This window comes from Chionomys nivalis, chromosome 20 (assembly GCF_950005125.1).
Source record: "Chionomys nivalis chromosome 20, mChiNiv1.1, whole genome shotgun sequence".
Lineage (NCBI taxonomy): Eukaryota > Metazoa > Chordata > Mammalia > Rodentia > Cricetidae > Chionomys > Chionomys nivalis.
The window spans coordinates 53,971,914-53,988,679 of record NC_080105.1 but is presented as its reverse complement, the minus strand read 5'-3'; the positions used below and the strand labels follow the sequence as shown (position 1 = coordinate 53,988,679).

General features: G+C 47.1%; 1 protein-coding gene across 3 annotated transcripts in view; it reads left to right on the top strand.

Moving 5' to 3' along the window:
• Dlgap2 (DLG associated protein 2) overlaps positions 1 to 16,766 on the top strand; it is a 677,680-nt gene that overhangs the window by 539,829 nt on the left and 121,085 nt on the right. For all 3 annotated transcript variants that reach the window (XM_057752288.1, XM_057752286.1, XM_057752287.1), the window contains one exon: positions 12,481 to 12,546. In XM_057752288.1, the coding sequence (XP_057608271.1) occupies positions 12,481 to 12,546 (66 nt within the window). The remainder of the gene's footprint in view (positions 1 to 12,480; positions 12,547 to 16,766) is intronic.

Sequence of the window (16,766 nt, the reverse complement as noted above, 5' to 3'; positions counted from 1 at the left end):
GTGAACCAACAGTATTTTAGCAAGGAAATATTTTAATCTAGAGATTTAATATAATGAATCCTGTATGTAATTCAATGAATTTGTTCAATTCTTTGTATTTAACGAAATATAGGCCTTAGCCAGAGTTGCTAACGATGACAGGTTATAGTTAAAGTTGCAATCACCATTTGAGGTCATCCCGTACGCCAGGTGGCATGAAGGTCTGCTTGGGGCAGAATCGCCTGTATGGGTGCCCTTATGCATGATCAGAACCCTCAAAACAGCATCCCCCGTGTGTGCCTGCACACGCCACAGCCTAGTTCATACGTGTTTCGTAGATACCAAGAGTTAAGCACTAGGAACCAACTGTCCGTGGAGGTGGCTAGAGCCACTGCAGCCCCACCAGGTGAGCCCTCTCCACTTCCATTTCTAGGACACACTGGAGTCCATGAAATAAGAAGCGAGGGGCCATTCCTGCTTCGATTACATGATATTTTTAAATTGGAGTTTCAGAGGGATAGAGAGGTGGCTTAGCAGTTAAGAGCACTTTGCTGTTCTTTCAGAAGACCAAACTCAGTCCCCAGCACCCTCATCATCAGGCAGCCCACCGCTGCCAGTAATACCAGCTCCAAGGGATTCATGGATTCATGCTGTATGGGTACGTGCAAATATGTGGTGATGTGTGCACGCACACACACACGCACACATGCACGCGTGCACGCACACGCGCACACACACACACACTATATGGAATGCTAGTACCTACTAAGAGTACTTCATGTGAGGCCAGGGGTCTCAGTTCCAACAGTGGCTCCATACCAGGCCCCTGGCAGTCTCGGGATTTCTTCCAACAAATCCACTGATAGGAAACCCCAGAGGAAGCACCAGCTGAGGCCCATGAGGAATCTGCTCTATCCGGGGTCTGTACACTATTTCCACCACACGACTCATGCAACCTCATCCTCACTGAGCAGGGAGCTAGGGCCACCCCACGGAATCACCTCGGAACTCATGTCTGTGAGGGCTTAGTAGAACCCACTTGCCCGTGAGTGTCAAAGAGCTTAACATCTTAGAGCCACGCCAGTGCTGGGGAGAAGAATGATTTAAAGAATAAAGAGAAAATGACTTCAGATCCTGGAGTGCTCTGAAGGTGATGGCACTCCTGTTTTATCCTGGTCACAACCAGTGTGCCCCGGGGCAGCAGCACTAACGCGGCAGCCAGGTGAGCAGTTCATACCTGTGAGGGACAGAGGGAACCGTGCGGGCCTGGAGCTCAGGTTCTCCTCTTCCATATGCAGAGCTGTCTGCCTTAGGAGTGTGGGTTAATTACACACCACCTCTCATTTGCAATGGGTATCTTAATAGCATTTTATTATTTTATTTTAATATTCAGTTGTGAACGCTTTTCTCTAAGGGTCCGTTAGCCGTGGTCTGCAGGCACAGCTAGGGCATGAGGGTAACAGGTCGACTCTTATACCCAGACAACTAGATCAAGAAGGCAGCATGGAGGTCTTGGGTTTAGGGAGGGTCAGTGAGAACGTTATCCTGCCGCTAATGTGATGTGTTCCTTCACATACTCTTGGGAAAATGCCGTGCACCGCGCCCCCGTCTGCCGCGCTCTATGAGCTAGAATCCAGTTCGCGAGCTTCGGGCAAGGGACTGGAGGTTGAGGAAACACAAGCAGAGACAGACCAACACAGGGACCTCCAATCGCTGGTACAAAGCCCTTCTTTAATAGCACCATGGAGGCTTAAATACCCTGCAGTCAATGGCCAACAGGTGAAAATCCCATCCTCTGACCCTGTAGGCAAGGCACAGCTTTTAGTAACTTCAATTAGAAGGCTCTAGCAGGGAAGAGCAACTGAAGGCCAGGACTCAATTGGTTCCAACAGGAAAACACGAGGTAAAGCCTTCCAGACTGGGGCAGGGACCTGGCTGCAGTAACCTCTGCTGCTGAGTGTCTGCTCTAAGGAACCCAAGAGCCCCTGTCATTTACAGCACCTGTGTCCCTCTCATGTGACATTGGTAGTGAGCATTTGGAACATGTCTTTTATGAGCTGCCTGCACACGTGTTGCCCAGTATCAGCAAGTTGGAGGTCACAGAAAAACAGGGTATCACTGTCCCAGAGCAGAAACCTGATCCCCAGCAATTATTGAGGTCTTGATATAATGTCATGATCTTCAGAGCATCAGAAGCCTGGCGGGCAAGCACGTGAGCAGCCTTCACTTTGTGAGCCTCTGCTCAGTCTCAGTTCCACTGCTGCATTCCTGAGGGAAGAAGGCAATAAAATTGATCTCCATTAGAAGAGAAGGACAATGCACGTCTTCATCTCCGGTCATTTTCCTGCCAGACCATCAAACCCCAATAACAAAGATTCCATGCATTTCCACAGTGTTGTCTGTACTTATAAAATGGTTATAGGCTTGTTAAGCAAACTGCAAAGAGTTACAAGGGGAAAGTCAAATGTAGCTGTAATTCCTCCAATCAGACAGAATCTCCATAAGTGTCAGGAGTAGCCTCTGGCCTTCTTTCCATAGTGAGACCAGGTCATCAAGAACGGTTTCCATGTACTGTCCACACTCCCACTGTGCTGGGAGTTTCTACGTCACTTGGCGCTCCTTAGCATTCTGTGCTAAACCATGCTATCATTTATTTAGCCATTCTGCCTTAATTGGACCTTTGAAAAATATAGACCTGACATATTTTGTAAGAAAAGAAAGAAAGAAAAAAAGAAAGAAAGAAACATCCCAAATTACCATAAAGTCTTGCCCAAAATTCAGAGAGATAGAGAGATAACTTGGGTAGAGCCGCACGTTCCATACAAAGATACCCACATGGGACTGACGTCACTCATGCCTGTGGAAGACACAATATAGTATGGGGCATCCTCAAGGGGAAATTAAGACAAGTATGTCATGGGTAACATAGGAAGCTCTGCTAGTGAATCCCTGGGTTCAATTCCCAACTCTATTAACCAGGCATGGTGAGCCTGACGAGCATCAGAATTTCAAAGTTATGCTCGGCTACAGAATGGGTTTGAAGTGTGCCTGGACTACATGAGATCTTTTTAGGAAAGAAAGAACATATCTCTAGTATTTCAAATGAAGAATTTATGAACTCAAGCATGTTCAGATGTTAATGTTGCTGTGTTTCCAGTCAAAAGCCGGAGATTTTTCTTCTCAGAAAGCATGCCATGGGCTGGAGAGCTAGCTCAGCTGTTAAAGGTTATGACTCACAACCAAAACCATGTTATGTAATTGTCTTAGGCAGGGTTTCTACTGCTGTGAAGAGACACCATGAGACCATGACTCATATAAAGGAAAACATTTAGTTGGAGCTGGCTTACAGTTTCAGAGGTTCAGTCCATTATTATTATGGTGGGACATGGTTATGTGCTGGCAGACATGGTGCTGGAGAAGGAGCTGAGGGTTCTACATCTTGATCTGCAGGCAGCAGGAGTCTATGTTCCACACTGGGTATAGCTTGAGCATAGGAGACCTCAAAGCCCACCCCCACGGTGGCACCCTTCCTCCAACAAAGCCACACCTCCTAATAGTGACACTATCTATAGGGTCCATTTTCTTTCAAACAACCACATTCCACTTTCTGGCGCCCAAAGACTTGTAGCCATATCATAATTCAGAAATGCACCCAGTCCTTCTTCAAAAGTCCCTATAGTCTACAATGGTCTCAAACTTATTTAAAAATTTAAAGTTTTAAGTCTCTTTTGAGATTCATGCAATCTGTTAGCTACAATCCCCTGCAAAATTGAAATTAAAAAGCAGATCACAGCCTTCTAACATATAATAGCATAGAATATACATCACCATTCCAAAATGTAGGGAAGGGAGCATAGTGAGAAAATACTGGACCTAAGCAAAGACCAAAACCCAGCCAGGCAAACTCCAAATTCTGCATCTCCCATGTCTGATGTCAAAATGCTCTTCAGATCTCCAAACTTCTTCTTTCAGGTTTGTTGACTGTAAACCATTTCTTTCTCTTAGGTTGGTTCCACTCCCACTTAGCAGCTCTGCTCAGCAGGTATCCCACAGCTCTGGCATCTCCAACATCTTGGAGTCTCCAAGGCAATCCAGGCTTCAGCTTCACAGCTTCATGCCATAGGCTCCCTGGGCCTCCATTCAGGGACATTCGTGGCAGGTGCCAGGCCTTAGTGGCTTTCCTAATGGAGGAAGGTTCCATAACACCTTTCTTCTATCCTTGACTCTAAAGCCAGAACCACCAAGTTCTGCTGTTTGCTGAGACTGCAACATGGCCCCTCATTCAATTATACCTTCCCCAGCTTTCTGTGTCCTGTGGTTTTCTTCACTGCCTAAGCTTGGCTGTCCTGAAACTCACTCCGTAGACCAGGCTGGCCTCAAACTCAGAGATCTTCCAGCCTCTGCCTTCCAGTGCTGGGATTAAAGCTGTGTACCACCACGCCTGCCTCTGAGCTTTTCTTGAATTCCTCTTCACAAATTGGAAGTTTAGCTGGGTAGGGTCTTGCCCTGAGGTCACCACTCCCTTTATTCCATTTCTTAATCTGTTTATCTCTGTGAACACAGGACCTAGCTCCATTCCTCTTCCTGGTGTCCCTTTTGCCCTCAGTCTCCACATTTTGTAACTTTCCACGCTCAGCTTGCACCTTTTCATTATAGATCTTTATAAATATGACCACTAGTAGCCGCACAACAGAGTCTGTACTAGGCTGTTTTGAGATTTCCTCTGCCAATGGAATTAATGCAAATCTCTTCGCATAAGCCTCAGGAAGGCTTTTCAGACAATGGTGAAAGACAGCCACATTCTTTCACCAAAATATCACAAGAACACTCTCTGGGCAACATGCTAAAGTGTTTCCCCTCTGAAACTTCTTGAGTCAGCCTCCCACTTGGCACTGCTGTCTGCCATGCTCCTATGAGCGTGGCCGGTTAAGTCCCACTGAAAGCATTCAACTGCTTTTCTAATCCAAACTCCCAGAGTCCAAATTCCTCCAAACAAAAGCATGGTCAGGTTTATCCCAGCAATATCCCAGTCCCTGGTTCCCAAATTCTGTCCTAGTCGTGGTACTATTGCTGTGAAGAGACACCATTGTCATGGCAACTCTTATAAAAGAAAACATTTCATTGGGGCTGGTTTACAGTTTCAAATGTTTAGTCTATTATCATCATGGTAGGGAAGGGAGCATGGCGGCATGCAGGCAGACATGGTGCTGGAGAAGGAGCTGAGGGTTCTACATCTTCATCTGGAAGCAGCAGGAGTCTGTGTTCCACCCTGGGCATAGCTTGAGCATAGGAGACCTCAAAGCCTGCCTCCATGGTGGCACCCTTCCTCCAACCAGGCCGTACCTACTCCAACAAAGCCACACCACCGTAATAATGTCACACCCTATGGGGCCATTTTCTTTCAAACCACACAGTAATAAAGAAATTGAGTGTGCGGTGCCCTTTCTGCATAAGTGGTACAGAGAGGGTCTGGATGGGACTAGAGAGCTCAGGACTTCCATCAAGCTTGAGGTTACTGCTACATTATGCTCAGAGCAGGGGTGGTCTAGAGAAAGTGAAGCCTCCCTGGATGGCCAGTGGCTCAGCCCTGAACACATCTCAGGTTCTCCTAGGTGGCCATTAAAGGAATTTCCCACACCTTCCTCCAACCAAGCAGAAATAGCCGACAGGATTCAGCTTGTGATGGTGATAGACTCCCAGTTACATTCAATTGATACTATATGGGATATTCGTACTTATTCTGAAGCTCATCCCCGATGCCCTGAAATGGGATGTACTTGAGGTCTTGTCCATTGTCCGGTAACCTTCCTAGACTTTATCCTGGCTAGGTTTATGTCCGCTTGACACAAGTTAGAGTAATTTTGTAAGAGGGAACTTTGATGGAGACAGTGTTCCCACCAGATTGGCCATGGGCAGACCTATGGCACATTTTCTTGATGAATGGTTGAATCGGGAGAGCCTAGCTCACTTGGGTGGTGTCACCTCTGGGCTAATCGCCCTGGGTTCTCTAAAGCTGAGCAAGCCATGAGAAGCAAGCCAGTAAGCAGTATGGTTTCTGCTTTAGTTCCTGCCACCAGCTTCCAGCCCTGTGTCAATTCTTGCCGTGACTTCTCTTCTCGATGGACTCTGACCAAGACATATATGCTGAAATAAGCCCTTCCCTCCTCAGGTTGCTTTTGGTCGTGGTGTTTTATCCCAGAAATAGAAGCCCTAGCTAAGGCAGGCCTGCTGTTGTGACTTGTGTTCCGTCCACTCCTCACTCAGACAAGGAGCAAGTTTGGTTTCAGTACCCTCACCCTGGGCCCCAGGACTATCATATGGCATCATCCAGAGCAGCAGTGACTCCATTTGAACAGCTGTACTTCCCAAGTTTGTGACATGACTTTTGCTCTGACTGTGAGCTGGTGTTTGCTACGCAAACATGATAGGCGTGTCTTCAGAGCTTCTTTGATATAAAACCCTATTAAATACTGAGGTTGTACAAAGAACTTAACACTTGATGTATTTGAAACTTGGATTTAAAACATGTTATATAAAATATAATTAATGTCACTTTTCAAGTGAATAGTGTTCAAGTTTAACTGAAGACACATAATCTTTCTTCAAGCTTTCAGACATTTAAATAACAAAGTCTGCCTTTTTAATTTCAGCACTTTTTCCTCTCTCTCTTTCTCCTGTCCAGAGAAATTCAAAACTAACTGTGTGTTGCTTTTAGTCGGAGCTTTTTTTAAAAGCCTGTTTGAAGGCACAGTCAGGTCAGATCACCTGAACTACACCCACCCACCCTCAAATCTGGGAACCAAGACCAGAGGCAACACTAACATGTGTGGGTTGAGATGCTAGCATTCAGCTGTCAGTGCTGAATGCCACCTGCTGTGAGCGAGAGCCTCTCCTGTCATCTCCAGCCAAGTGGAGTGGCCTCATCAGGGCCTTTGAGTTTTCCTCTTTGCCTGATTCAAGTGACATTGAACTACTGGTAAAGATTCTACAGGCTTCAGGGCAGCTTCTGCTGAGACTCAATCTTCAGTCCAAAATAGAATGATGAGCCCTCTGCGTTGTCAAGAAAAATTAAAATAAAATGTAAAAAGCCCCGGTTCTCACGGAGGCAGAGGCTGGCTGCAGACTGGCGGTGCAGCTGTGGCTGGAACGCGAGAGGAAGCCAGCATTAAGACTCATCAGTGTCATTGTCCTGGCTGCGCAGAAATGAAGCCTTCATTTAAGCGGCCTCCAAATGCTATCATTAGTAAATTGGTCAAAATGTAGACTTGGGTGTGCTGTCTTCAAGGGAAACTTTTGAGAAAACACAGAGAAATCTAGAAAGTAAAGTTTATGGAAAAAGGTGGAGGAATCAGCAAGCTGAGCTTGAATGGCTCCATGCAAGCTCTCCAATGGCCGTGGCCCATGTGGCTCCTCCAGAGGGTGACACCACTATTGGGGGGGGGGGGGCTTACCGGCCCTGTCTTCAGAACCACACACTGCATCCTGGCAAGAGTTTCATAGGCAAGGACACAGGTAGGCATGCCAGGACACAGTTACAGCTCCCCAATCTGTAAGGTCACTTTCTCTAGTAGACCTACACTGCATAGAAGAGGTCTAAAATGAACATGTCTGTGTGACATAACCAAGGACAAGGACTTAGGAGTGGCTCAAAGAGGCACGTCACACACGTTTGTATGTGTGGTTCACCGATAGACTTCTGACCTCAACCTGACCCTCCTCTCTCATCTCCACCTTAAAAGGAAATAGGAAGTGAGATTCACCAGAAAAGCCAGAACAATGTCCTCATCAGGCAGAGAATGTGCTTGATTGAGAGGTGTGGTAGGCTGTACCAATGAGGCCTCAAGGTGCCGAACTGTAGTAATAAGAACGGCGGGGCTGCGTCCCCGGCACCCGGCCGCCTGCATTGCTAGCTTATGCCCCGAAATAATTACACGGAAACTGTATTCTTTTAATCACTGCCTGGCCCATTAGTTCCAGCCTCTTATTGGCTAGCTCTTACATATTGATCTAACCCATTTCTAATATTCTGTGTAGTACCACGAGCTGGCTTACCAGGAAAGATCTTAACCTGCGTCTGTCTGGAGTGGGAGAATCATGGCGACTCCTTACTCGGCTTCTTTCTCCCAGCATCCTGTCTGTTTACTCCACCTACCTAAGGGCTGGCCTATAAATGGGCCTAGGCAGTTTATTTATTATTTAACCAATGACCTTCCTCCATCACCGAACACACCAAGGCTACAGTAGAGCTGTAGGAATCAAAAGCTACTGTTACTATACAAAGGTGCATCTCCTCCCTGCCATCTTAGAGCCATGAAGAGGCCCATACACAACGAGTGGACAGTTGACAGGACCATCCCACAGAAAAAGTGGAGCAATACAACTGAGTAGGGTACAGGGCCCACCTGGCCCTGAGTGATGTGGGTCAGGTTTTGACACTTCAATTTAGTAGCAGAAGTTCCAAATCTTAGTACCAGTGTGAAAGAAGATAGAGTGGTGTGGGACAATGGTCTGTATTCTGTCAATTATATTTTAAATAAATCTGATTGGCCAGTAGCCAGGCAGGAAGTACAGGCGGGACAACAAGACAGGAAGTGGAGGCGGGTCAAGGAAAACAGGAGAATTTTGGGAAGGAGGAAGCCCATTCCTCTGCAGTCCTAGCCCTGACCACCACCGTAATCCTCCTAGAGGCATCTGGACACAGGAGCCATGCTTTTGACACAGGTGAAATGCTATCTCCCTGCAATCTGGATGCAGAAGCTGCACTGTCTCCCTGAGAATCTGACCCTTTCTTTGAAGGATCTCCTGGCCCACCTGCCACCTGTCTACTCCCAATCATTCCTCTTGTGGCTTCTGCCACTTCATCAGAAGATTTGTAATTTGTGTTGCTCAATCATCAGAGTCTCCATGGACTCTCCAGATGCTGCCACACTGGTCTTCGTGACAACACCATGGGACTCAGCTGATGACAGAGAAGGCAGAGTATGGAAGCAAGGACATCCATGACTGGGCACCTGCAGAGGGTGTGCTAAACCTCCCTGACTTGCATCTTCTTCAGCGTGCGTCTTCTTCTCTGGAAACTTTGCTGACACGGCTCTGTGTTCCAGTGGTTGGAGGACCCTGCTGGAGAATGTGCCACCTTCCTCCACCTTTGAAGGAGTGAAGTGGCTCATATTTGCTAGACACCTCATCCCTTGAAAAATAAAAGCAAACATGGTGCATTCCTGAGGTACTGGATGGAGCCTGCATCGTGTTAGATGTGCTCTTAAATCATCTCCGAGCTGTGTGAGGACCTCTAGAACTCAGTGAAGCAGGAGAGTTTTTCCAAGTGGCTTTAGAGAAGTGAGAAAATGTGCCCGTGTCTTGTGTTCAAAGGGCGGAGGAAATAGGTAACATATTCAGAGAGTGGGGAAGGCAAAACTATACCACTAATGTAGAGGGTGGCATCCCCACTCTGGTGTTAGCTGACTGCTCTGGAAACACCTAGTCCGCCGTTCCTTCCTGCTCCAGTGTCTGGGAGAAGCCCTGGTCACAGAGTCAGGGGGCTGAACCTTCAAAGAGGGACTGTGACACAGAGCTCCAGGAAGGCCTGTTTCCCATGCAGAAGAGACTCAAAAAGTCTCCTGTTGTGCTCTTCCAAGCACAGCCGGCATTGAGTTCCAGTGTGAAAGAAAAATAAGTCACAAAGTAAACTTAGCTAGAAAACATGAGAGAACAATGTGAAGAGAGAAAACTCAAGGAGCCAGGACAGCGAAAGTCGCCAGTGAGGACCGACGCTCATTAGGTTGCATTCACGTGGATAAGGGAGTGGTTTTCAGAACCGTCAGACGATTGCGCTTTCCTATTTTTGCTAAGAATGTGATGGGAAATGGAGCATGGTGTCAGATATAGGCACTGTTAATTTTATAGCACTGATTAATCCCACACACAATCTCACAGCTCTCTCTGTCCAAGATCTATTGACCTTGAACCTGGTAAGATGAAGAGGCTGGGGCAAGGAGGCTTGCAATCACTCAGATTCAGGATGCCTGAGAGCCCGGCTAATGGTACCATTGTTCTGCCCCCATCACAGCTTGTTTCCTAGATTGCATGGCTCACCTTTTGTGTTAAAGTCGGAGTGAAGTGATTTTTCTTTAATAAGTGGGGAGAGAGAGAGAGCGAGAGAGCGCACAAGCTGCTGATCAGTCAGTGTTCAAAGTCTTTTAGCCCATAAAGGGACAGATATGGGCTCCCTAATAAAATCAGAGTGATCATTGAACTTGACAGTCCTTTGCTTCCTTTGGGTTTCAGTCATTCACCCACCCTTCACCCATCGGTGCCCACTGTACAGACCCTGTAACTGTGGGGAGGGGAAGGACAGGGACCCTCATCTCAGCTGTGGCCTTCCAATAACCAGGGCATTCCCCTACACACCTCCAGACTTGAGTGGGGATACGGTAGAAATAAAGTTTGGTCTGAGAATCTAAAGCCTGGTTAGAAATGGAAGGACCATCATATGTACATCAAGACATACTTGGTCAGCCATGAGATGACACGAGACACGAAGACCTTCTGTATGCTCACCTTCTACCCATGTCCTTAGTTGATCCACATTCCAAGACTTCCTGAACAATAGGGGTCAAGATAAATTATACAGTCACTTCTGTGCCTAAAATTCAGGGTTGACCATAGACCTCACCTGCCCACCCTTCTTGGGGCATTCTGTTCTCAGAGTAAGCAGTGGCTTTCCTCCTTCCGGGCTGTAAGCCATGACCCCAACATGATGGTGTGGTCGGCATGCAGCCTCGTTATCCTTCCTGTCCACCCTCTGCCATTTTCTTGGCATGGTTGTTATCTAAGCTGTCAACAAGGTAATGTTAGCACACATGAAAATCTTCTCTGTTAAAACTCTTCATTTGCATATGTATGTGTGTTTCAAATGAGGGAATTGTGAGATCTGAGTCTTTGGGTCTGTTGCAGAGTTCCTTCTGGCTTTGAGAGAGCACTATGGAGCAGCTGTCTCCAAGGAGACTGTACTTGGTTAGAGCTGGTTATGGTACTGGGTCTGGGTTCCTAGGTCTTAGGGTGGTCTCAGAACCCACCATATCCCTTGGAGGCATGGCTATCTGCTAGCACGAAAACACGGCAATGTATGTAGAAAGCACTGTCGGCCAGGCAAAACGACTACAAAGCGGCCATAAGCCATTTTAATGAGACACTGAACCTGAACCAAATGGGTGGTAATTGTGGACCTGTATTTTCTCAGTGTTGAGAGGCCATGAAATGAATTTGACTTCATCTCTATGTGAGGACGCTCTAGCTTGTTCCTCTGCATCTTCCATGACAAACCTGCCTCTTTCCTCCCGATGTTTCCTATGGAGAGCAGGTGGCAATGCGCTGGCTCTGGGGTGGTGATAGTGGAGTGTGTAGATCCAATTATGATACACTTGTATGGATCCTGTTCATGCTATAACCTGATCGGCGGTGTTCAACGCCAGAGGACGTGTGTATCCAGATTCACAACCTCCCTGCCAATGTCAAAGCCCTCCATGAATGCACAAACACTGGAGTCTAAACATGCAATTCTGTTTTTAAATGTATGCCGGGATGGCGACATAATGGTGGATACTTCTGTATGTACAGGATGCTGTAATGTTGATGCACACCCCATGTGTATAGAGGCAATTATATGTGTGTGGTGTGGTACAGGATACCCTCTGTCTGAGCTGTATCTCCTTGTTCAGATGAGTACTGTACGCTGCCGATCACAGGACAGCCAGGTACTTGACAGCTCCTGAAACCAGACCCTGGAGTGCTGTGCAGACACGGAGGTAGGGTCTAGACACCTAGTCCAGGTCCCTGGGGATGGACTGGATAAGAGCACATGTCCATTCACCTTCCCTCCCAGTGTCCCCATATATGCAGGACAGAGAGTTGAAGTGACATTGGTGTCATGACCGTGTGATAATCCATGAAAACACAGCAGTGTCTTGGCTGCACTGACTAGAAAAAGCAACTAAAATTGAGTGTGGGGGCCTGGGATGGCCTCTCACCAGAGGGGAAATTGATGTCCCAGCAAACCCACCCGGAGTGAACTCACAGGAAACATCGCAGCAGCCACTGCAATCTTTGAGCATGGAAGAATGGCATGCGTACGACTGCGATCGCTAGAGTAGGGGCTTCTCTTGGAGGCTGACTCAGACATCTCAACAGCCTATCCCGATGCTAACAAGATCAAATAAACCCCAGAGTTATACAGGGAAGCTGAGGTGTATTTGCAAAATCTGTCTGTGCAGGGACCTCAAGGAGGAAAGGGGCACACGTGGGATCGTGGAGCTGTTACAGAAAGGGAAGGTTTGCTCTGAGGTTGTCAGTACAAAACACTGAGCTCTGAGCACTGATATTAGAAGAAACAGAAAAGTATCTCTGTGTGTGAGCCACACGGGCTGTCAAGTGTCTCAGGTACCGGAATGATCGCAATGTCAATGGGACAATAGTAAGCATGTCTTCACTTGTGTCTTGCAGAGGAAGAAGGAGGAGACTTGGTCCAGCCGGGCCTCAGCTTCCCAGGACCAGCGGAAGAGGACATAGGTAAAGTAAAGCCTCTGGTGGGGGTTGGGAGGTTGCAATGACTGCTCAGAGTCTCTTTCACTTTGCCACACCCCATCACTGGGAAACTCATGCTAAACTTATTAAATGCATCTGGCCTGAGAGATGGTACTGGTGAGAAGCAAGAAGCCGTGTTGATGGTTTTATGATAGTAAGCAACTTGTGAATCCCTCATGAGAAAAGGCTTTCCTGGACCCTCATTTTGGTAGGTTAAAGACATACGAATGCACAGGCTGCATGCAGAAGGAACAAAACAAAAAACAACAACCAAAATTAAAAAAGCCTCCACTGACTCTAGGCTGGAACCTGCCCCTGTTTGTCCTAAGGAAGCCAACAGTTCCACTCTTCACTGGAAGGAGTGGATGCCCTTGGGCCAGCATGACACAGGCTGAGGCAGATGCTGCTTCATCGGGTCCTTTCTCTCTTGGAGGACAAAGACTAACCGTTGCCACCCCCTCCCTGAGTGCTCAGCTCACTTTCCTGTGGGAATAGCATTTGATGTCAATCCAGGCACAAGGGACTGGTGCCACTTTGGGTGGCTGTTCAATTGGCAGGGAGTTATCTTTCCTCTCATCAGGGCAGCCACCACTGTCAGAGATGCAGAAAGTTGAATAAATGCAACCACATACATCAGTCAAAGAATCCCCGTATGGCTCAGGGCTCTCTGTCCTACCTCATACACCGCGTGCAGACCTGTGAGGTCACATACTCCCTGAAGGACTCCAGACTGTTATACTACACAGATAGGTCGTAAAAATTAACCTCAACTTGTTTGCTTGAGACAAGTTTTATACTATAGCCCAGGCTGGCCTCAGCATGGAGTATTCCTACCATAAGCTCCAGAGTGCTGGGATTTACAGACATGAGCCGTCATACCCAACCTCGGCAAATCTTAAAATAGGGGTTTTTCTTGGTTTTCTTCCAACCACCACATGTAGGACTGTGGTGCCTGCCTGATTGACATAAAGTAACTTTGGATACCCAGGGATCCCACTTTGCATGAACTGTGGTGTCTTTTAAAGAAAGCTGTGTCTCCTTCATATTCCAGAACAGTTTGTTTTTTAACTTAAACTCATTGAGTGGTGGTCTAAGTCTGCAACAGTATGGGCACTCACAGTGGTAGGGGTCTCTAGAACCTGCCAGAAGAGCATCAGATACATAGTCTTTCTCATTGAGACCAGGTATGGCTATTGTGGCAGCCAGTCCCACTTTTCCCGGTGACAGCCAGAATAGTAGGAATTTTCCCCTAAGGACCAGTTTTCCAGGCAGCAGGAGCTTGTGGCTTAGTGCATTGGCCTCCAGGGACAGGTATGGAGGCAGAGCATCAAGAACCCAACCTTAGTACATGAACTAGGGTGTGGATCTCAGGAAAGCCAGGAGCCAAGGCTTGCCTTAGCTGAGAAGAGTTAGCTTATCCCAGAATCACAAGAGAGCGATGCTGAGGCTGGAGCTGGGTGGTTATTGCACAGAGAAGGTTGCACGGGTTGGGTTGCTGGGTTAGGAAGCACTTCATGATGCTAGAAATGGAACAGGATTGACTATTCCCATTAATTCCCCTTGTCGTTGTAGAGTTTAGGGCATGATACACTCACAGTATGCAACTGCCATCCTTGTGTGTCTATGGAACTTACCACTTGTCCCAAACAGAAACTATGTCCATATTCAACAGCCCCAGGACCCACCATCCTATTTTCTGTTGCTATGGATTTGTCTGTGCTTGAGAACTTTAATGTGTGGACTCATACTGTTTGTCTTTAAGCAACTAGCCTGTTTCACTCAGCATAATGTCTTCAAAATTATTCTATGTTGTAACATGTGACAGGATTTCATATTTGGAGCCAAATAGTATCCATCCCCCAGTGTCTGGACTATCTTGTGCTCCTCAGCTCCTCTGTCAAAGACCATTTCATTGTCTCACCATATGCAGATGTCTCCTCCCCTCAGTTTCCATCTCTCTGGTAACATTGTAACACATGATAAACCCAAGTTCACTGTTCTCAGCCCCATGCTATTCAGGGATAGATTGCCACTTGTCTTTATGAATATGGTTCTCGACGCTTTAGGAACAAAGAAGCAGGGGGCTGTGGTGATTGCTGATTTACAGGTTTTCCGGGGATCCTGTTTGAAGGGCACAGGTCACAGGTTTAGGAAGTGGCTCTCTGGGGGTCTGAAGTAGGGGGAGTCTGTGCCTGTGCAGCACTGTTAGGCTCCAAGGAGAAGTGGTTGTTCAGGGAGCCCTCTCTGAAGCACAGGACCCCAACCCCACCTTCAGTTCCCCTGTGTGTTTGTTAGGGCTCTTGTCAACTTGGCAGAAGTTAGAGTTCTTTGGAAAAAGAACCTCAAATGGGGAAAAGCCACAATGTGTGTGGGCAACTCTGCAGGGCATCTTGATTACTGACTGATATGGAAGGGCCCAGTTCACTGTAGGAAGTGCGGTCCTTGGGCTGCTGGCCCCGAGTTGTATAGCATAGCAGTCTGAGCAGGCCATTGTTATGGAGCCAGTAAACAGAATTCCTCTGTGGCTTCTTCAGCTCTTCCTCTGGGTTCCTGCTTTAGTTCCTGTCCTGACAACCTTCTGTGATGGACTGTGTTGTGGAAGTGTAAGCCAAATAAATCCTTTCGTCCCCAAGTTGCTTTTGGTCATGGCGTTCTGTCAAAATAATAGAAATCTAACTATGGCAGAAATTGGTATTACATTCATGGGATATTGCTGAGACAGACCCGACCACGTTTTGGAGAGGATTTGTGGAAGAACTTTGGTACTTTGGGCTAGAAAAGATATTGAGTGTTCGAAGCTTGCCTTACTTTGGGGTTTAATTGCTGTGAAGAGACACCATGACCATGGCAACTCTTATAAAGAGAACATTTCATTGAGCATGGATCACTTACAGTTTCAGAGGTTCAGTCCGTTATCATCATGGTGGAGAGCATGTCAGCATGCAGACATGGTGCCGGAGCTGAGAGTGCTGCATCTCACAGGCAACAGGAAGTCTACTGACTGTCACCCTGAGGGAAGCTTGAGAAAAGGAGACCTCATAGCCTACCTTCACAGTGACACACTTCCTCCTAATAGTGCCACTCCCTTTGAGGGCCACTTTCTTTCAATCCACCACAGAACTTAATGGGTTATTCTTGGAATGTAGAATATAATGCAAACGTAGTGCAGACAATGGAGGCCTGGTTTATGAAGTTTCAGAGAGAAGATGGAGTGGCCTTCCACACTCTATTGTGGCTGTTAAAATATTTTGGATTAAGAATCTGTGGTTCTGGTCAGCTGGGGCTGCAGAATTGGCTGTGATTAACAAGAGACCACAATCGTTAAAGTGAAAACTGATCAAGAGGGGCTAAGCTGTGATCAAGAAGAAAATACCAGAGGTGAACTCTTTTGGAAAGTGTTTCACTAAAGTAAGTACACAAAAGCTATGGTCCAGAGGTGGCCAAGGATGGAGCACGTGTTGGCAGCCCAACCTGGTAATGTGTAAGAGTTTCCAGTGTCACCAATGAGCAGGGGGTCCTGAGTTGTGTAAGAAAGCAGGCTAAGACAGCCATGAGAAACAAGTCAGTAAGCAGTGTTCCTCCACAGCTTCTGCTTCAGTTCCTGCATCTCATTCCTGCTTCTGGTTCCTGTCCTGACTTCCGTCCATGATGCAAGCCAAACCATCGCCTCCACAGGTCACTTTGGTCATGGTGTTCCGTCATGGCAATAGGAACCTAGACAAGGTTCCATGACTGTGGAACCTTAAACTGGTGTCCTGCTGCATCTGATGGGCAATGCCTGGGCCCTGTTATCCCCAGAGATCCCTAATTGCCTTTTCTGCCGAAGGAAACCCTGCATTTGTTCTCACTGTGCTTGTTATTTTCCTTGCTTTCCTTAATTAGCGTTGAAAATTTAAAAATTACATACATTGCAACATATGGTGTGATTATCAACATGCAGTAGAGTTGGATAATGGTTAAATCAAGACTATTAACCTTTCACCTCACATACTTGAATGTTTTCTGTGTGAGATGAAGTAAGCTTGTAGCAGCTTCCTAGTATTCAAAGGCTCTAGTTACAGTCAAGAGGGTGAGCGTGCCTCCACCAGCATCTCCCTACTCTCTACCTCACCCCCAGTGCCACATCTGCCCTCACTTTTCCAGGATCAACTTTTAAAGGCGACGTGTCTGTGTGGAGCCATGGGGTGTTTGCCATTCTGTGCCCA